We start from the raw sequence: 21193 nt of genomic DNA, 5'->3' as shown, positions 1-21193 counted from the left end.
ACCCAAGCTAATTGTGAACTCTTGGCCTCAAGTAATCCTCTTTCCTCCGCCTCCCAAAATGCTAGGATTACAGACATGCACCATCACATCCAGCCTAAATGTGTTTTTTTATCTCAGTGATAGCAGTTATCTGGGCTTTTCTGGGTGATCTCTGCAATAAGTGGTACCAGTTTTACTCTACTTTTTGTTGAGGCAATATTATTAGGTCTCTTTGTACTCAGAATTTGGGTGTATGTGCAAAGAGGAGATAAAATCCAATTGAATTTAGGCTGCCCTCACATGTCATTGAAAAGACATTAATGATAGTTGTTAGTAGGGCAATATCACAGCGAATTAGCTGAGAATCTTTGTGAGGGTAAATTCAAATGAGAAATGTTTCTGAAATATAAGAACATAAATTTACTACATACTTGGAAAAATTATGTCAACCATGCCTTTTCTGACTATTAGAAAGTTACCTATGAGCAACAGCTGGAGCTGGTGCTAGGTATTGGTTTTGTATAGAGCATTATCTGAAAACATCTGAACACATACTAGTTCTGAGGGGAAATGAATGTATTTTCCATTTTGTGTTTCCTTTGTGTCAGGAACGTGAAGATGAGTCTTCCTCTATGTTTGATGAATATTTTCAAGAATGCCAGGGTGAATGAAGAGTTTACTAGAAGCAACTGGATCTGAAGAGCTGTGGCTGTATCAGCAGAATGTTCTCTTCAAAGGATGCAATAGCAGAAGTCTAATTTTTTTTTTTCTTTGTGGTTTTTGGCCGGGGCTAGGTTTGAACCCGCCACCTCCAGCATATGGGACCGGCGCCCTACTCCTTGAGCCACAGGTGCTGCCCAGAAATCTAATTTTTTTAATGAAAAAAAAAAGTACTTGGCTCTTGATCAGCAGCATATCTGAATCAAGTTATTAGTTATTCTGAAACTTTTACTCTTTTTTTGTTGTTGCAGTTTGGCCGGGGCCGGGTTTGAACCCACCACTGTCCGTATATGGGGCCGGTGACCTACCCACTGAGCCACAGGTGCCACCCAAAACTGTTACTCTTAAAAGTAACTGTTACTGTTACTCTTAGTATTATTTCAACAGCATCAATTTCAATTTTTAAAAGTCAAAATTGAGAGGATTGCTCATAGATTTGTATATAATGTAAATTAGTACCTGCTACAGTTAACGCTAGTTTGACCTTATTTTTCCTGGGGTTGTTTTTTACTTTTTTTTTTTTTTTTTTTGAGACAGAGTCTCACTCTGTAGCCCTGGGTAGAGTGCTGTATCATTGTAGCTTACAACAACCTCAAACTCTTGGGCTTAAGCAGTCCTCTTGCCTCAGCCTCCCAAGTAGCTGGGACTACAGGTACCTGCCACAACGCCCAGCTAGTTTTTCTACTTTTAGTAGAGATGGAGTCTACTCTTGCTCAGGCTAGTCTCAATCCTGAGCTCAAGCAATCCACCCTCCTTGGCCTCCCAGAGTGCTAGGATTACAGGTGTGAGCCACCGCACTCACACAGTTTCCTGTTTGTGTTGTTTTTGAGGGGAGAAGTTATTATAACACCTTTTTTTTTTTTTTTTTAGTTTTTGGCCAGGGCTGGGTTTGAACCCGCCACCTCCGGCATATGAGGCCAGCGCCCTACTCCATTGAGCCACAGGCACCGCCCTCTATAACACACACACACATATATATACATACATATATATACACACACATATATATACATATTTATGTATGTATATATAAATATACACACACACACACTTCCAAAAGGAAAAATCTGGAAGGATATAGATAAAACCATTGCTCATCTGTATCTTCCCATTTTCCTATACTGAAAATATATTATTTGTATAATTTAAAAGTAACTATGAGATGTATGTATGCATGTGTATGTGTCATCATAGCTCACTACAGCCTCAAACTATATATAATATATACATAATATGTATATATGAAACAGAAAGGCAGCACTAATGTTTCATTACACTTGTATTTTCCAGGCATTATTTGAAATATTCAGGGCAAATTTTTGAATGAATAAATCTCTCCAAGTGTCAAAACATAGGTAGCAATTGTTTTTAGAAATGCAGTTGGTAGTCCTTGAGCATTTAAAAAATGTCTACATTCCTTGAATAATAACAAGTACACACAAAAATACAAAAGACACAATTTTTCTTTGTAACTTCTTGCCACATTGAATTGTTCAGTATTTCTAGGTTCGTTTGTTTTGGGCATGAAAGCAGGCCGTGGGGCCTGTCAACTAGCACCTGTTATGATCCAGGCCCTACTAAAGCAAAGCTGAATTTCCTACTAATAATCTTTCATTTAAGCCTCATAACAGGCTCAGCCTCCATTGGTCATCTGGTGGCAGATCTTCCACCTGGTACAGATTAAGCCTGTATGGAAAACCAGCAATTCAGGATAAAATTTTAATTGTTCTTGGGCCTACATAGCAGAAGTACACCTGCAGTGTTAAATTTGATTTATTTTAATTAAAGAAGCAACATGTAAGTACCAGTGATAGCTTGAGGGAAAAGTCAGGTATCTATACCACAGTCCACTGATGTGAGCTGTTCTCGCAGGGCCAATCAGGGAAGAACCTAATGAGTAGGCAACATTCTGGGCTGCTTGAGGACTTCCTGTAGTCCTTCATTGTCACATGGGAGGAGGAGAAGAAAGAGGCAACTTTTACTTGCCCTCTTCATTGCTCCTTAAACTGTACCTCCTGCCTTAAGCTTCTGGAAACTCTGGTACATGTTTGAGAAGGGCCAGATTCTGTTGCGTTCCCCTCTAGAACCTAAGGTTTCTTTTTTTTTTTTTTTTTTTTTGGTAGAGACAAGAGTCTCACTGTACCACCCTCGGGTAGAGTGCCGTGGCGTCACACGGCTCACAGCAACCTCTAACTCTTGGGCTTACGCAATTCTCTTGCCTCAGCCTCCCGAGTAGCTGGGACTACAGGCACCCACCACAACGCCCGGCTATTTTTTTGTTGCAGTTTGGCCGGGGCTGGGTTTGAACCCGCCACCCTCGGCATATGGGGCCGGCGCCCTACTCACTGAGCCACAGGCGCCGCCCTAGAACCTAGGGTTTCAAAGATGAATCTGGCAATTTCAGTTCCTTGGGATTGCAGTGTCATAGGTGAGGCTGGTCATGACTCTTCATGCAAATTGACGGCACTGGGAATAGGATGTGGATGCTCAGGGCAGACAAGGCCTTATTTGCAAGGAGCTGCAGTGCTTGACCTGTGAGACTAACAACAGGCAAGGAAACCTGATAAGGGATGGGCAGAAAAGAAAACATGAAATGGAGAGTGACTTAAGGGCTACTTTGGGCTTTTGGTCAAAGAAGATCTTACCTATAAAAGGTGCTATTTGAGGGGGAGGGGAGTGCTGTTTGGCCAGAGACCTGTGAGAGAATTCAGATGTGGGAATGTGGGGCAGAATATTCCAGGCTGTGGAACTGGCAGAAGAAAATATCTCTCAGGCAGCAATGACCTTGACTTTTACTAGGAGTTGCTGTCTAGTAATAGGTTAAAAACTGAGGTTAAATAGGTTAAAATATGGAGCTTTGAGTATGACTCAGGCATGTAAGTTCTAAAGCACTTTATATGTAGTTCATTTCATCTTAACAAAACTATGAGGTAAATGCTGTTCCCTCCATTTTCACTCAATTCCTTATCCAACAATACACAGCTAGTATTTGTTGGAACTGTATTCAAACCCAGAAACCACCTTCTCAACCAGTACACAAAGAATAAGCAGTACTGAGAGTACAAATCTCTTTCATGTGCACTTTATTTAAAAAAAAAAAATTTATTTTAACATTTTTATTATTGTATTTTATTTTTTAGATGGGGGTCTCTTGTCGCCCAGGCTGAAGTGCAGCAGCGCGATCATAACTCATTACAATCTCCCACCAACTCAGCCTCTTGAGTAGTTGAGACTATAGGCGCTGTCCTCCACACTGAGCAATTCCCCGTTTTAAAAAGCAGTGGGTTGGGGGGCGGCACCTGTGGCTCAAGGAGTAGGGCGCCGGTCCCATATGCTGGAGGTGGCGGGTTCAAACCCAGCCCCGGCCAGAAAAAAAAAAACAATGGGTTGGCTCGGCGCCCGTAGCACAGTGGTTACAGCGCCAGCCATATCGAAGTTGGTGGGTTTGAACCCGGCCCAGGCCAGCTAACCAACAATGATAACTGCAACAACAAAAAAAAGCCAGGCTCTGTGGCGGGCGCCTGTAGTCCCAGCTACTTGGGAGGCGGAGGCAAGAGAATCGCTTGAGCCCAAGAGTTTGGGGTTGCTGTGAGCTGTGACGTCACAGCACTCTACCTAGGGCGACATAGTGAGACTGTCTCAAGAAAAAAAAAAAATGGGTTGGGTTCATTCACTATGGGGTGGGATGCATTCGTGCATCCCGAGTGATGCATCCTATCACTCGGGATGCACGGGAGATACAGTGATAACAAAACGGACAGAATCGCAGCCTCTTACGTTCACATGGATGGGCAGACGGGACAAACAGCAAAAGTTAGAAGAGGAATAATAATAACTAAGGAAAAAAGCGAAGGAGGACAAGGCAGGGGGCTGGAGTGGGGTTGAATTTAAAATACTATCGCAGGCTCGGCGCCCGTGGCTCAAGCGGCTAAGGCGCCTGCCACATCCACCTGAGCTGGCGGGTTCCAATCCAGCCCGGACCCGCCAAACAACAATGACGGCTGCAACCTAAAACTGGTCTGGCGTTGTAGCGGGCGCCTGTAGTCCCAGCTACTTGGGAGGCCGAGGCAGGAAAATCGCTTGAGCCCAAGAGTTAGAGGTTGCTGTGAGCTGTGATGCCATGGCATTCTACCCAGGGCGACAGCTTGAGGGTCTGTCTCAAAAAAAAAATAAAAAGAAATAAAATACTATCACCAGGAAATGCTTCACTAGAAAGATGATCTTGAAAATAAGAGGAGGCAATTTGTCTTTGGGATTCTGTAACTCTCAGACCGCGCTAGTCCAAGCGCGCTGTACGCATGCGCGACACTCAGAGCTCAGCAGAGGGCGGGAGCTCCTGGTGCCCCTTCAGATTTGCGCAGCCGCCACAGCGGCCCCTGGACTGTAAGGCCGGAAGCGCAGCGTACTCTCCTTGCCCTCCTCTTCCGGCTCTCTTCCGCTTGCCCCGCCTGGACCGCCAGACCACCGGCGCCGCGCTCTAACGTGATCCTTCTCTGCTGGTTTAGACCCGGGTGCCGCTGAGATGCCGGTGAGGGTTCGAACTTGGGTGTGGGTAGACCGTGGGGTTTGGGGACAGCGACGGGAAATCGTGCGTGCACCAAGAGGAGCGGGCTGAGGAAGGCGAAGAGCAATCAAGGACCTGAAAAGGAGAGAGGCAGGGAAGGGGGCCTTTGGGTGTAGGACAGGGGTGGCCCTAGGACTGTCGGCCGTAGGAGGCGCGGCAAGAGTGGGCCCAGAGTGCGTGAGGAGGCCGCCACAGCACCACCCAGCCCCTCTTCTCCAATCCCAACCCTTCTCTCGCTCCTTCTGCTCCCCCGATCCCCGAACCGGGCAGTGTTCCCAAAGCCACATTAGAGACGCCAAGCCAAGGGCTTCGCTTTTTATTTTTTATTTTTTCATGTCCACGGTCCAGCTTCTCCTTTTCCTGTTAGGCCCACTTCCTCCTCCCCCCCAGGGGACGGTTCTCCCCGCAGTTTGTCAGCTGTCAAAAGCCACTTCCCAGACTCCTCCCCGTGTCGCTCCGGCGGCGGGGTCTATCGCCACAGCCAGCTGGTTTAGGATCCTCAGAATCAAGGTCGGCGCCTGATCTCCAAATAATTCCATTTTCTCATGTATAAGAGTAGGAGTAAAAGTTGGTAATGGTCTGGTTGAAGTTCTGACGGCCAGGCTGTGGGGAAATTTTTTCACCATCATGGTCTCCATCTTGGTTCAGTGAAGTGTGATTATTCATACATTACATTCAATAAACATTACTGAGCGCCCACAGACGAGCACTATTGCTGCAGTGAATAAGGCAAACAAATCCCTACTCTTGAAGGACATACATTCTAATCAGAGACAAGACAATAAATTTGTAAACATTAATAAAGGAGATACCAATAGTTACAGATAGCGACAAATGTTATGAAAGAAATTGATGAATAACAAAATAGTTAACTGGTGAAGGAGAGGGTGAAGGCTGCTTTAGATTAAGCATACGTGTGATGAAAAGGATCAAGGTATAGTTAGAGATATGTAGTTCATTTGACTCCTGAGGAGTGGTAGGCACGCCCTGAGCCACACATTTTATAAAATATCCCGTTTGAGACCAAGCCATTGGCTCATGCCTGGAGTATTAGCAGTCTAGGTGGCTGAGGTGGGAGGATCCCTTGAGTTCAGGAGTTGGAGACCAGCATGAACAAAGAAAGACTTTGCAGAAGAGGAAACTGAGGCTCAGAGAAGTTAAGTAACTTGCACAAGATTCAATACTAGTGATTAAGCTGGGACTCTATAATAAAGTCCTGTGCTGGTCCTAGTTGCACATAGAGCACCCTGGAGTTATATTGTGATTATTTTGTGTCTGCCTTCTCCATTAATCTGAAAATTCTTCAAGAATGAGAACATACTGGTCTGTGTATATTGTATCACCATGTCTTGCACATAGAAGGTGCTTAGCAGTGGTATGGTGAATGAATGAATGTATGTATGAATGGGGCCTGTGTTGTATTGTAAAAAGCCAGTCATCTTATAAAAAGCAGAACTAGGAATCAGCATATAAATTGCTCTCATAAATGTGATATTTTCCCCTCTCCTTTAACTCCCACCTACCTACTGAAGGCAGTGTATATCCTCATTTTATAAATTTCAGAAACAGGCTAAGAGTAGAAAAGCTATGTCTTGGTCAAAAACATAAAGCCTGGGGCTGCGCCTGGGGCTCAGTCGGTAAGGCGCCGGCCCCATATACCGAGGGTGGCGGGTTCAAACCCAGCCCCGGCTGAACTGCAACCAAAAAAAAAAAAAAAATAGCTGGGCGTTGTGGTGGGTGCCTGTAGTCCCAGCTACTCGGGAGGCTGAGGCAAGAGAATCGCTTAAGCCCAGGAGTTGGAGGTTGCTGTGAGCTGTGTGATGCCATGGCACTCTACCGAGGGCCATAAAGTGAGACTCTGTCTCTACAAAAAAAAAAAAACATAAAGCCTGTAAGTGGCAGAGCTGAAAAGCTAGTGCTTGGGGTCCTGGTTTACCTGAAGAGGAGCATACCATAATTTATATGGCATTTGCTTTTTGTACTGGGCAAATATAATTTATTTAATTCTAAGTTTATATAAAAACTTTTTAGAGTGGAATTTAACAACCAGCTTGCATAATTCATCAAAATCTAACAATTGCTGAGCCAGAAAGCCAGCTCCAAAACATTGCTGCTGCCCTTCCTTTTTCTCCTTCCTCTAGTTAATTTTGGGTGGGTCACTCTTTTTTTCCTTTGGGGGAAGGTAGTTGTCTGCCCCAGCGACATTTGTTCTCTTTCTGCTTCTATATTCTTTCTTGGCTTGCTACTACAGGCTTACCATTCTTCTCTCATGGACCCTGACACCAAACTCATTGGAAATATGGCACTCTTACCTATCAGAAGTCAATTCAAAGGACCTGCCCCTAGAGAAAGTGAGTATAAACCCATTATTTTCAAATTTTGGTACAAATCTCTTATCAAATCAGGGAAATTCTTAGCTCATTATTCTTCTCAGATTGCTCTTGTAATTACTTAGAAATTGTTTGCTTGATGGTGCATTCTAGATATTTCAAGGTTGTGGATTATATGTTGTTTTTAATAGGAAACTGTTGAAACTCAGAATACTTGGAACTAATTTTAAAAAATAGGGAACTGTATTTATGCTTTAATTTCTCCAAGATATTTTATTGCAAGGAAAAAGGGAATATGCTTAATTCTGGACACTGTTCCTGTAATTACTATCAAACTGGAAAACACAAAGAAAAAATATTTTACTTCTTCCCCCTCTCAATCCTCAATCTACCTTTTATCCTTTTATTCTGGATCTTCATTTTTAGCAATACCTCTATCTTAAATCTTGTGTACACCATGTAACATTCCTTTTTTTTTTTTTTTTTTTCAGATAGTCTCACTTTGTCACCCTCAGTATGAGTGCCATGGCATCATAGCTCTTAGCAACCTCAAACTCTTGGCTTAAGTGATTCTCTTGCCTCAGCCTCCCAAGTAGCTGGGACTACAGGTGCCTACCACAGCACCTGGCTGTTTTTTTGTTGTAGTTGTCATTGTTGCTTTAGCAGACCGGGCTGAGTTTGAACCCACCAGCCTCAGTGTATGTGGCTGGTACCCTAACCACTGAGCCAACCTCAAACTCTTGGGCTCAAGTGATCCTCTTGCTTCAGCCTCCCAAGTAGCTGGGACTACAAGCACCCACCACAATGCCCATCTATTTTTAGAGACGGCTTCTTGCTCACTCTTGCTCAGGCTGGTCTTGAACTCCTGAGTTCAGGCAATCCATCCTCCTAAGCTTTTCAGAGTGTTAGAATTACAGGCATGAGCCACTATGCCCATCCTAACATTGCTCATTTCTATTCTTGGTTTGTTTTTTTTTTTTTTAGAGACAGAGTCTCACTTTGTCGCCCGTGGTAGAGTGCCGTGGTGTCACAGCTCACAGCAACCTCCAGCTCTTGGGTTTAGCCGATTCTCTTGCCTCAGCCTCTCAAGTAGCTGAGACTACAGCCACCCACCACAAGGCCCAACTATTTTTGTTGCAGTTTGGCCGGGGCCGGGTTCGAACCCACCATCCTCGGTATATGGGGCCAGTGCCCTACTAACTGAGCCACAGGTGCCACCCTGTACTATGCTTTTTGAAATACATTTTACTCTGGTGCCTGTGGCTCAGTGAGTAGGGCCCCAGACCCATATACCAAGGGTGGCAGTTAGGTGCCTGTAGTCCCAGCTACTTGGGAGGCTGAGACAAGAGAATTGACTAAGCCCAAGAGCTGGAGGTTGCTGTGAGCTGTGACTCCACGGCACTCCACCAAAGGCAACAAAGTGAAACTCCGTCTCTACAAAAAAAAAAAAAAAAATACATTTCATTCTTCAGAAAGCCCTATTCTTTTCCAGACACTGTCCAAGACTCTTCTGACACATTCTGGGATGTTCTGCTAACAGTGTAATTTGTAAAATATAGATATGATTTCCCTACACCCACTAAGGGTCTGAACTGAGTTCCATTCGTGGTTTCCAAGACTGTAGTTATAATTACCATTATTGTACTGTTTTACTGGGTCCTGTCTCCTTTCCTCTCCCTGACTATTTGACCTGACCCCTTCTAAATTTAATTTTGTTTAAAACACTAGTTGAAGGCTCGGTAAACTTAATAAATTTGGTGAGTCACCACAATCTTAAGTACTTGATTCTCCGAAAAAGGAACAGATGAGAAAAGACAGACTGGAGAAGAAGAAAAATAATAAGAATTACTTATTAGTGGTAGGTCAGGCACCACTCCTAAGCACTTTGGGAGCCTGAGTCCAGAGGATTACTTGAGAGCAGGAGTTTGAGACATCCCTGGGCAACATAGTGAGACCCTATCTGTACAAAAAAATAAAATAGGCTTGGTGCCCATAGCTCAGTGAGTATGGCACCGGCAACATACACTGAGGCTGGTGGGTTTGAGCCTGGCCCAGGCCTGCTAAACAACAATGACAACTGTAACCAGAAAAAGAGCCAGGCATTGTGGTAGGCTCCTGTAGTCCCAGCTACTTGGGAGGCTGAGGCAAGAGAATTGCTTAAGCCAGAGAGTTTGGGGTTGCTGTGAGCCATGACACTACGGCACTCTACCAAGGGCAACGTAGCGAGACTCTGTCTCAAAAAAAATTAATTAATTAAAATAAAAAAGTGCACCTGGGCTTGGCACCCATAGCTCAATGGTTATAGCACCAGGCACATACACTGGAACTGGTGGGTTCAAACCCCGTCCTGGCCTACTAAACAACAATGACAACAACAACAAAATAGCCTGGGCAGTGCCAGTAGCTCAGTGAGTAGAGTGCCGGCCCCATACACGAAGGGTGGCAGGTTCGAAGCCGGCCCCAGCCAAACTGCAACAAAAAATAGCTCGGCAAAAAAAAAGACAGAACCCTTTGGGCAGCACCTGTGGCTCAGTGAGCAGGGTGCCGACCCCATATACAAAAGGTGGCAGGTTCAAACCTGGCCCCGACCAAACTGCAACAAAACATAGCCAGGCATTGTGGCGGGCACCTTACTCCCAGCTACTTGGGAGGCTGAGACAAGAGAATCACTTAAGCCCAAGAGCTGGAGGTTGCTGTGAGCTGTGATGTCTCAGCACTCTACAGAGGGTGACAAAGTTAAACTCTGTCTCTAAAAAAAAAAAAAAAAAAGCTGGGCATTGTGGCCAGCGCCTGTAGTCCCAGCTACTCGAGGGGCTGAGGCAAGAGAATCGCCTAAACCCAAGAGCTGGAGGTTGCTGTGAGCTGTGACACAACAGCACTCTACTGAGGGCAACAAAGTGAGACTCTGGCTCTTAAAAATAAAAAATAGCCGGGCATTGTGGCAGATGCCTGTAGTCCCAGCTGTTTGGGAGGCTGAGGCAAGAGAATTGCGTAAGCCCAAGAATCTGAGGTTGCTGTAAGCAGTAAGGCCACGACACTCTACTGAGGGTGACATAGTGAGACTTTGTCTTCAAAGAAAAAAAAAAGTGCACCTGTAGTTCCAGCTACATGAGAGGCTGAGGCAGAGGATCACTTGAGCCCAGGAGTTCAAGGTTCAGTGAGCTATGATTGGACTACTGCATTTCAGCCTGGTTGACAGAGTGAGACCCTGTCTTCATAAACAAAAAGAATTACAGTGCAAAGAAAGAATGAATCAGCATTAGTTCAGATTCCTTGAGAAGAATGCTTTCAGTTGGTTACAAGTAACACGTACATGATACACCATGTAGTATATCATATGATACAGTTGAGGCCCATCATAATGGCTCAGACCTGTAATCCTAGCACTCTGGAAGGCCGAGGAGGGAGGATCACTTGAGCTTAGGAGTTCGAGATTAACCTGTGCAAAGCAGGACCTTGTCTCTACTAGGAAAGGAAATAAGAAAATTAACCAGGCGTGGTAGTGGGTACCTGTAGTCTGAGCTACAGGAGAAACTGAGGCAAGGAGGATAGCTTGAGCCAAGGAGTTTAAAGTTGCTGTGAGCTAGGCTGAGGCCATGGCACTCTAGCTCAGGTAATAGAGTGAGACTCTTTCTCATAATAATAATAACAACAGCAAAGGTACAGTTGAAGAAGGACGAAGTAAATCTAATTACCATCTTTGCAATTTTTGAGCCCCAGAGGGATAATGATACCCTAAGAAACCAGATCTTCATGGGTTCTGTGCACAGGAATGACCTTGTCTGTCTTCCCCAGGGCACTGGATTAGAACTGAATTGGAATGGAAGCTGTACTGTGAGCTGGATAACTAGCATTAATCAAATTAATTCATTTATATTCAGTAGATATCATTTGAACACCTCTTATGTGCCAAGTACTCTTATAAGTCCTGAATTCTATGGTCTCCATGGCCTCCCATCACTGCATTTAGAAGAACTGGCTGGTTTTTGTAAATATTATTAACTCTTCTGAGGAAGTTTTCTCCTCATAGATAAGAAAATATTAATAGATTGCAAGGAACATAAGTCTAGAGTTAGAGTTCCATTGAAATTGTTGAGCTGAGGTGAAGGTAATTGAATTGCAGAGTACTAAAGCTTCTGGGTTATTTTGCATTTCTGCTGTGTGAGAGGGATAGCAGTCATGCGTAAGAAATATAAATAACTGTCTCCGCATTGCTGAAACCAGCTGCCGGATATTGAGACCCTGGGATTTTGACCTTTTTAAAGTAGAAAAAGGAAACAAAAATTGCCAAAGAAATTATGTAATGAAATCTGTCTTTGTCATGACAGTATTTCTGGCTTTTCTCATTCTATAGCCGCCTAGAACAGCTGGTACAAGTATATTTTAAATCATAGTTTTTATAAAAAGAAAGATGGAAATCTGAACATGTAAATGCTGAACATCTGAACATCCCAACATGTTTCTAAATAATCAAGACTTTTCCCCCCCTCAAACTACAGTAAGTTCAAATAAAATTATATTGAATACTTTTTAAGAAGCATTTGTCTGTCTGTATTGCAGACTTATTTTTACAAATACATGGAGAGAGGTCTTGAATGATGTTCACCAGATATTAGTAGTAGTTATTTCTGGGTAGTGGTTTTTCGAATGACAATTAAAACTTTTTTTTTTTTTAGAGACAGAGTCTCACTTTATTGCTCTCGGTAGAGTGCCACGGAGTCAGACAGCTTATAGCAACCTCCAGCTCCTGGACTTAAGTGATTCTCTTGCTTCAGCCTCCCGAGTAGCTGGGACTACAGGCGCCTGCCACAACACCCGGCTATTTTTTTGTTGCAGTTTGGTCAGGGCCAGGTTTGAACCCACCACCCTCGGTATGTGGGGCCGGCGCCCTGCCCACTGAGCCACAGGTGCTGTCTGAGCACGCATTATTTTTATAAAACCAATAAAGCTGGGCGGCGCTTGTGGCTCAAGGGGTAGGGTGCCGGTCCCATATGCCGGAGGTGGCGGGTTCAAACCCAGCCCCGGCCAAAAAAAAAAAACCAATAAACCTATAAAAAATTATTTTTCTAGGAATTGTTTCTAAAGACATGTAGCCTCATTTCATTTTATCCAACTCCAGAGCTCTTGGACAGTTGAGCGTGGATTGTATTTTCTTCTTCTTCTCTCTTTTTCTTTTTTTTTTTTTTTTTTTTTGCAGTTTTTGGCTGGGGCCAGGTTTGAACCCACCACCTCCGATATATGGGGCCAGTGCCCAACTCCTTGAGCCATAGGTACCACCCTTCTCTCTTTTTCTTTTTTTCTTTTTTGAGAATGTTGCCCTGGTGTCATCATAGCTCATAACAACCTCAAACTCTTGGAGTCAAGCAATCCTCTTGCCTCAGCCTTTAAGTAGCTGGGACTATAGGCATGTGCCACAACACCCAGCTAGTTGTTTTTTTTTTTTTTTCTCTTTTTAGTAGAGATGGGATCTCACTCTTGCTTAATCTAGTCTCTGACTCCTGAGCTCAAGCAATCCACCCACCTTAGTCTCCCAGAGTGCTAGGATTACAGGCATGAGTCACCATGCCTGGCCTTTTTTTTTTCTTGTTTTAGAAACAGGGTCTTGCACTGTCTCCCCATCTGGGGTATTGGCTTCATTGTAGCTCACTGTAACATTGAATTTCTTCATTCAAGTGATCCTTCTGTCTCAGCCTCAGTTTGTAGTTGGGACTAGAAACACATACCACCATTTTTTGTAGAGACCAGTTCTTACTGTGTTGCCTGTGCTGGTCTCAAAATCCTGGCTTCAGGGCGGCGCCTGTGGCTCAGTCGGTAAGGCGCCAGCCCCATATACCGAGGATGGCAGGTTCAAACCCGGCCCCGGCTGAACTACAACCAAAAAATAGCCGGGCGTTGTGGCGGGCGCCTGTGGTCCCAGCTACTCGGGAGGCTGAGGCAAGAGAATCGCTTAAGCCCAGGAGTTGGAGGTTGCTGTGAGCCATGTGACGCCACGGCACTCTACCAAGGGCCATATAGTGAGACTCTGTCTCTACAAAAAAAAAAAAAAATCCTGGCTTCAAATAGTCCTCCGGCGCCCTACCCCTTGAGCCACAAGCGCCCTCCAAATCCTTGGCCTCCCAAAATGTTAGAATTACAAGTGTGAGCTACCGAGCCTGGCTGGAATTTTTTCTTTATACCTTTCATGTTTTTTTGCATTTAGCTAATGTTCTGTTCTCCTTCTCCTGTGTCCCGCTCAGCAAAAGATACAGATATTGTGGATGAAGCCATCTATTACTTCAAGGCCAATGTCTTCTTCAAAAACTATGAAATTAAGGTAAATTATAGAGCTTTTAATATTTAACTTAGTTTTCTGAGGGGTATAATATCTACCTTGCAGTCATTGTTTGCTGGGAGGAGAAAATAAAATGATAAAAGATTGTGATTTTTATTTATTTATTTATTTTTTTTGTAGAGACAGAGTCTCACTTTATGGCCCTCGGTAGAGTGCCGTGGCCTTACACAGCTCACAGCAACCTCCAACTCCTGGGCTTAAGCGATTCTCTTGCCTCAGTCTCCCGAAAAAGATTGTGATTTTTAAATTTTAGAACAGTGGCTTAATGTTGGAGACTGTATTAATATTAGTTGCTATTTTTTTTTCTCCAAAGTCTACACCAGGGGTTGGCAAACTATAGCACAAGGGCCAAATCTAGCCCATCACTTCTCTTTGTAAATAAAGTTTTATTGGAATACAGCCACAGCTATTTGTTTATATATTATCTGTGGCTGCTTTCACACCACAACAACAAAAATCAAGTAATTGAGACAAAGACTACAATATTAGCCCATAACGCCTAAAATACTACTCTCTGCCCTTTGCAGAGAAAGTTTACCCACTCCTGGTCTAGAAATACCTTTATTTTTTTTTTTTGTGGAGACAGAGTCTCACTGTACCGCCCTCGGGTAGAGTGCCGTGGCGTCACACGGCTCACAGCAACCTCTAACTCTTGGGCTTCCGCGATTCTCTTGCCTCAGCCTCCCGAGCAGCTGGGACTACAGGCGCCCGCCACAACGCCCGGCTATTTTTCTGTTGCAGTTTGGCCGGGGCTGGGTCCGAACCCGCCACCCTCGGCATATGGGGCCGGCGCCCTACTCACTGAGCCACAGGCGCCGCCCTAGAAATACCTTTATTTATTCAACATTAGTTAAGCAGCACCTGTTATATCCCAGCCCTTTGTGTTTGTTTAAGACTAGTCGACGAACAAAAAACTCTACATCTCGTTTTGTTTTGTTTTTTTAATGTATTTCTATAACCTGGACCTGAGATGGAGAAATGACCATAAATGACCCTGATCCTTCCCTGAACCACCTTTTCTCCCTTTCTGCTGTTAGTTCCTGTGAGGAAGGTGGTCAAGTAGAAGGTAAAAGTGGCTGGGAGAAAAGGAGAGGGGAAAATGAAAACCAAAAAAGTTTTCTGTGTTCTTCCTGTGAGCAAGTTATAAGGAATGCAATGAATTTTCTTGATGAAATTCTGAAATACAAAATTTCAACCTCTCTTTGCCAAACTCTAACCTTTGGGGATCCAACAGGGTGTGAAATCTTCATTTATAGATTCTTGGCATGAACTGTAAGTATTCTGTAAGGTTAACAGTGTTTTCTATATCTAATGCATGGTCTACCGAGTGTAACATTGTAACAGGTATAAATAAATATAACAATTCTACCACATTTCATTCTTTTCCATATATGATAGTGCCTTAAAAAATAAGGAAATGTGCAATCTTTTAGTGTTTTTTGACTATAAATCTATATAAAATTTGACCTGAAGTTTGAGCCACATCTGATTAACATCAGTTATCTTCTCCACATTTTTCTCTTGGTTAAGTCAAGACATTGGGCTTATGGAGTTCTTTACAGTCACATGTGGAATAATTGCTTCCTCTTTTAGAGTAATGAATTTTCTGTTCTCAGCAGAGATCCTGGAATGAAAAAGATTTTAAAAATTAGCCAAGCATATGGTGTACCTCAGGCTTTCCAGGCAGCTTTGTTAATTCTCCTTCCTACACAGAGTGAGGGGCTTTTGGCACAGAGAAGCCAAGAAAAACAAGAACAGCACAGTGTTTGGAAGCTGGTGGCTTCCTCCCTGGAACAGGAGACAGAAGGGAAGTTTGAGAAGACTGTGCATTTGGAGAGAGGGAATTTTTGATGCTATAGTAGTATAGTATCTCAGGGGTTTTTTTTATTTGGTTTTGTTATTCTTTTTTATTGTTGTTTTTTGGGTTTTTTTGGAAGACAGATTCTCACTATGTTGCCTTCAGTACAGTGCCGTGGCATCATAGCTCACAGCAACCTCAAACTCTTGGGCTTAAGTGATTCTCTTGCCTCAGCCTCCCAAGTAACTGGGACTACAGGTGCCCGCCACAACGCCCAGCTAGTTTTTGGTTGTAGTTGTCATTGTTGTTTGACAGGCCTGGGCTGGATTTGAACCCACCGGCTCCAGTGTATGTGGCTGGCACCCTAGCCACTGGGCTACAGGTGCTGAGCCTAGTTTTGGTTTTTTTAATGGAGAGTCTCACTCTATTGCCCTGGCTAGAGTGCCATGGTGTCACAGCTCACAGCAGCCTCAAACTCCTCCTTAAGTGATTCTCTTGTCTCAATCTCCCAAGTAGCTGGGACTATAGGCGTGCTCTACCATGCCCAGCTAATTTTCTATTTTCAGTAGAGACAGGGTCTCATTCTTGCTCAGGTTTGGTCTCGAATTCCTGAGCTCTAGCAGTCCACCCACCTCGGCCTCCTTAGCACTCCCAGAGTGCTAAGATTATAGGCACAAGCCACTGTGCCCATCCTGTACTGTCTCAATAGATAATCAGATTGAATTCATTCACTGCATGTGGTTGTTATGTTTTGATGAAGAGTGTTTTTAAGTTTTCTTTTCTCCCTATAGAATGAAGCTGATAGGACCTTGATATATATAACTCTCTACATTTCTGAGTGTCTAAAGAAACTCCAAAAGGTAATTAAACTTGGATGATCATATATCAAGAAAGCAAGTTACTGATAGATGTTATCTTCCTAGCCATTTGGACATGTTGAGAATTTAAGAACGAATAGAAAATATTTTCTGTCATTTAGAGTATGGACTTAAGAGGAAAATATGAATGTAGTTCTCTGAACTTATAGTCAAAGATAAATGTATTGGTGTTTAAGGCTTTGCATGTATTTTATCAAGGCAGAAATCTTGATAAAGAAATGTCTTTCAAGCCAGGATTTCTTAACCTGGTATCTAAGGATACAATTCAAGGGTCTGTGAACTTGAGTGGGGAAAAACTTGTATTTTTCCTTCAATTAACTTCTAACTGAAATTTAACATTTACCTCAATTGTTAGTGTATGCAACAATCCCCAGTATTAATAATACCTATGACTTTTTTCCACTAAAATTCATGATCTTTTAATTTTATTAGAATTGAAGATATTTTGGAATTTTTGTTTATACACATCACTTCTTCAAAATTCAGTTATTAGGCCCACCACTAAATCATATTATTTAGTGCAAAGAACACATGGTGACTTTGTCTTTATATCTTAATTATTGTGTTTTATTATAATTTGTTTCTCTTAATTCTATTTGTTTTTTTCATTTGAAACATTGTTATGAGAAGGCACTCATAGGCTTTATTAGATTGCAGAATTTGGGCACCAGAAACATTTTGCCTCAGCCTTAGCTACATAGATGAAAAAATTACAATTTAAATATTATTCTTTTCCCTGTAAAATGTACGTGTGAATAATTTTTTTGTCTTTTTTTTAGTGCAATTCCAAAAGCCAAGGCGAGAAAGAAATGTATACATTGGGAATCACTAATTTTCCCATTCCTGGAGAGCCTGGTTTTCCACTTAATGCAATTTATGCCAAACCTGCAAACAAACAGGAAGATGGTAAGAACAGGGTCTCCATCCTCCTTCATGGCACAAGAAGATTTTCTCTATTTGACTTTCTACCCACCTCCTTTTCTTGCCTTGATTGGCACACAGATAGAGAGCACATTCATTTGGAAGTAGTACATTATCTTATTAGTCACTTTCACAAAGGTTCTTGCCAATGATTATAACATGCAGAGAATCTTTTGAACCAAATGAATATAGTTATAAAACCATTTGGACTGTCATTTCTATTTCTTATCCTGTTCAAATGTATAAAAATACATTGCTAAGGTCAGTATCCAGACCTGCAATCAGTACATTTGGGATATATTCTTTTTTTTTTTTTTTCCCCATTGGTAAGATAGGACTTTTATTAGAAGTTAGAAAGGAATAGAGAATCGGTAAAAAGCACAAGAGCTTCTGGAAGTAGGGGGATATATTCTTGAATACAGTTTTTTATCATTCTATTTTAGAAGTAATGAGAGCCTATTTACAACAGCTAAGGCAAGAGACTGGACTAAGACTTTGTGAGAAAGTTTTTGACCCTCAGAATGATAAACCCAGCAAGGTAAGACCCTCTGTTTTTGCCTATTTAATTGGTAAATCATATTTTATCTTATAGCCACCTTAAACACACTGAGATCTTCCACTGTAAGAATATTTTTTATATTCTGTGTTACAGTATTGATTGAGTTGGAGTGAGTGCCTAGTAGGAATTCCCTGAATCACACTAAATAATGATTTAAATGTAATAAAATTTTAATTGTGTATTCTTAACATCAAGGTATTGTAAGATAACCCTAGATTTGGCTGGGTGCCCATAGCTCAGTGGTTAGGGCTCCAGCCACATGTTGCAGAGCTGGTAGATTCAAACCCGGCCCAGGCCTGCTAAACAACAAATAAAAAAATAGCTGGGCTTTGTGTCAGGTACCTCTAGTCCCAGCTACTAGGGAGGCTGAGGCAAGAGAATTGCTTGAACCCAAGAGTTTGAGGTTTCTGTGAACTATGATGCCATGGCACACTATTGGGAGTGACAAAGTGAGACTCTGTCTCAAAAAAAAAGAGATACCCTAGATTTTTTACATGAATTCTGTTGTAATTTTAAGTGACCTGTGAGTGTAGAATGTTTTACATGTGCCTTTGAGGAATTTATAATGTGTGAGATACCAGACTAATATTATATGTTGTTATTATTATGAAATAAATTTGAATTCTGACCTTGGCTTTCAAATTACGCGGTGATTTGACTCCCACTGTTCATTCTGTGTTGTCCCCCCCCTTTTTAGTGGTGGACTTGCTTTGTGAAGAGACAATTCATGAACAAGAGTCTGTCGGGACCTGGACAGTGAAAGAAGCCTGGGCAGCCACTATCTCCAGAGCCCTGGACAGCATTTTCTACAAGATGGACACAATCCTTTGCCTTTATTTCATAACATTTTATACAGAAGAGAGATGAGCATGTCTGTATTTGAACAGCTCTTGATCAAGATTTGGGTGGGGGAGGGAGGTGGGTTGTCAACAATGATTGAAATTTTCTGCAGTATTAAGCTGGTGCTTGATACAAGTAATAAAAAAATTTCTATCCATGTCAGAAAAACTTTATTGTTCATCTTAGACATTCACTTAAAATTGTGTTTAAGATAAAGTTCACATACCAAAATATCCTTTTAAAGTGGACAATTCACTTTTAGTATATATAAGTTCTACAACCATTATCACTAATCCACAGCCTTTTCATCACCCCAAAGAGATATACTTTTTAGTAGTCACCCCCGCCCCATTCCTTTCCAACCCTTTTTTCCCCTTTCCACACCCCTTTCCCCATTATTAACCTACTTTCTATCTCTACAGATTTGCTAATGCAAGTTAATTCATATACATAGAGCTATATAATATGTGGCCTTTGGGGGTCTGGCTTCTTTTACACAATGTTTTCTAAGTTCACTTATGTTATAGTATGTATCACTACTTCTCTTCCTGTTACTTGTCTTTTTTTTTCTTTTTGTGTGTGATGACATACATAACACAATATTTCTGTCTTTTTTTTTTTTTGAGATAGAGTCTTGGTGGCGGCGCCTGTGGCTCAAGGAGTAGAGTGCCAGTCCCATATGCCTGAGGTGGCAGGTTCAAACCTAGCCCCGGCCAAAAACCAAAAAAAAAAAAAAGAGATAGAGTCTTGGTTGGATGCCTGGGCTAGAGTACCATGGCTTCAGCCTAGCTCACAGCAACTTCAAACTCTTGGGCTTGAGCAGTCCTCCTGCCTCAGCCTTCCAAGTAGCGGGGACTAGGCACCCACCATCATGCCTGGCTAGTTTTTTTACTTTAGTAGAGATGGGGGTCTCACTCTTGCTCAGGCTGATCTCAAACTCCTGAGCTTCAGCAACCCACCCACCTTGGCCTCAGTGCTGGGATTACAGGTGTGAGCCACCAGGCCCAGCCCATTTTAGCCATTTTTTAGAGTATACAATTCAGTGGCATTAATTACATTCACAATGTTTTACAATTATTCCCACTATTTCCAAAATTTTTCATTATATAAATGGAAACTATAACCCTTAAGTTCCTGGTAATTATAACCCCAACTCCTGGTAACCCCTAATCTTTCCATCTCTGAATTTACTTGTCCTATGTATCTCATATAAGTGGAATCAAACAATGTTTGCCTATGTCCATATCCATGTTATAGCATGAATCAGAACTCTATTCCTTTTTCATGGCCAAATATTCCATCATATATATACCACATTTTGTTCATTCATCAGTTGATAGACATTTGGGGTTTTATTTACTTTTTGGCTATTATGAACACTGTTGCCAAGAACATTAATTTACAAATTTATGTGTGGACATGTTTTCATTTCTTTTAGTTATATGCCTAGGAATAGAATTGCTTAATCATAGGGAAACTCTGTGTTTAACTTTCTGTACAACTATCAGCCTTTTTCCTAAGCAGCTGCACTATTACATTCCCACCAGTAACATTTGGCAGTTCTAATTTCCCCACATCCTCACCAACACTTGCTGTTTGTTTTTTGGTATGGTATGAAGTGGAATCTCCTTGTGGTTTTCAATTGTATTCCTCTAATGACTAATAATATTGGGCATCTTTTCATGTGAACATTGGCTATTTATATATCTTTGGAGACGTTCATTCAGCTCAGTTCCTTTGTCCATTTTTATTTGGCTTTCTTGTTTACTTGGCCTTCCTTCCACCACACCTTACCTGTTTTTTTGTTTTGTTTTTTTTTTGAGACAGAGCCTCAAGCTGTCGCCCTGGGTAGAGTACTATGGCATCACCACTCACAGCAACCTCCAACTCCTGGGCTCAAGCAATTCTGCCTCCGCCTCTCAAGTGGCTGGGACTATAGGCGCCCACCACAACGCCGGACTGTTTGGTTGCAGCCGTCATTGTTTGGTGGTCCCAGGCTGGATTCGAACCCACTATCTCTGGTGTATGTGGCTGGTGCCTTAGCTGCTTGAGCCACAGGCGCTGAGCCACCTTACCTGTTTATGTCAATTTCTTGATGGTGTCCTTTTAAGCATGAAGGTGTCAAATTACACCTATGTTTTTTCTTAAGCATTTTATACTTTTAGCTTTTACCATTAGCTTTTTGATCTATTTTGAGGAAATTTTTTATGTAAGAAGTGAGATAAAGGGTGGTGCCTGTGGCTCAAAGGAGTAGGGCACCAGCCCCATATGCC

General features: G+C 42.4%; 2 protein-coding genes across 3 annotated transcripts in view; both read left to right on the top strand.

The window, feature by feature from the left end:
• The window catches only part of GPN3 (GPN-loop GTPase 3), a 36863-nt gene extending 20282 nt beyond the window's left edge, over positions 1–16581 (top strand). Inside the window, exons 8-11 of one of the 2 annotated variants that reach the window (XM_053589573.1) lie at positions 588–5227; positions 7515–7614; positions 13793–13906; positions 16514–16581. In XM_053589573.1, coding sequence (XP_053445548.1) covers positions 588–650 — 63 coding nt within the window. In that variant the 3' untranslated portion in view covers positions 651–5227; positions 7515–7614; positions 13793–13906; positions 16514–16581. Of the gene's footprint in view, positions 1–587; positions 5228–7514; positions 7615–13792; positions 13907–16513 lie in introns of those variants that run through there. The other variant, XM_053589575.1, reaches the window with a different exon arrangement.
• Positions 5091–19073, top strand: ARPC3 (actin related protein 2/3 complex subunit 3). Its single transcript, XM_053589579.1, has 7 exons — positions 5091–5227; positions 7515–7614; positions 13830–13906; positions 16514–16582; positions 17380–17506; positions 17965–18059; positions 18778–19073. The coding sequence occupies exons 1-7, from the start codon at positions 5222–5224 to the stop codon at positions 18838–18840; spliced, it is 537 nt and encodes a 178-aa protein (XP_053445554.1). The 5' UTR covers positions 5091–5221; the 3' UTR covers positions 18841–19073.
• The last annotated feature ends 2120 nt before the right edge of the window (positions 19074–21193 follow it).

This window comes from Nycticebus coucang, chromosome 4 (genome assembly GCF_027406575.1).
Source record: "Nycticebus coucang isolate mNycCou1 chromosome 4, mNycCou1.pri, whole genome shotgun sequence".
Classification (NCBI taxonomy): Eukaryota; Metazoa; Chordata; class Mammalia; order Primates; family Lorisidae; genus Nycticebus; species Nycticebus coucang.
The sequence above is the reverse complement of the archived record's forward strand: the minus strand, read 5'-3'. Positions and strand labels throughout refer to the sequence as shown.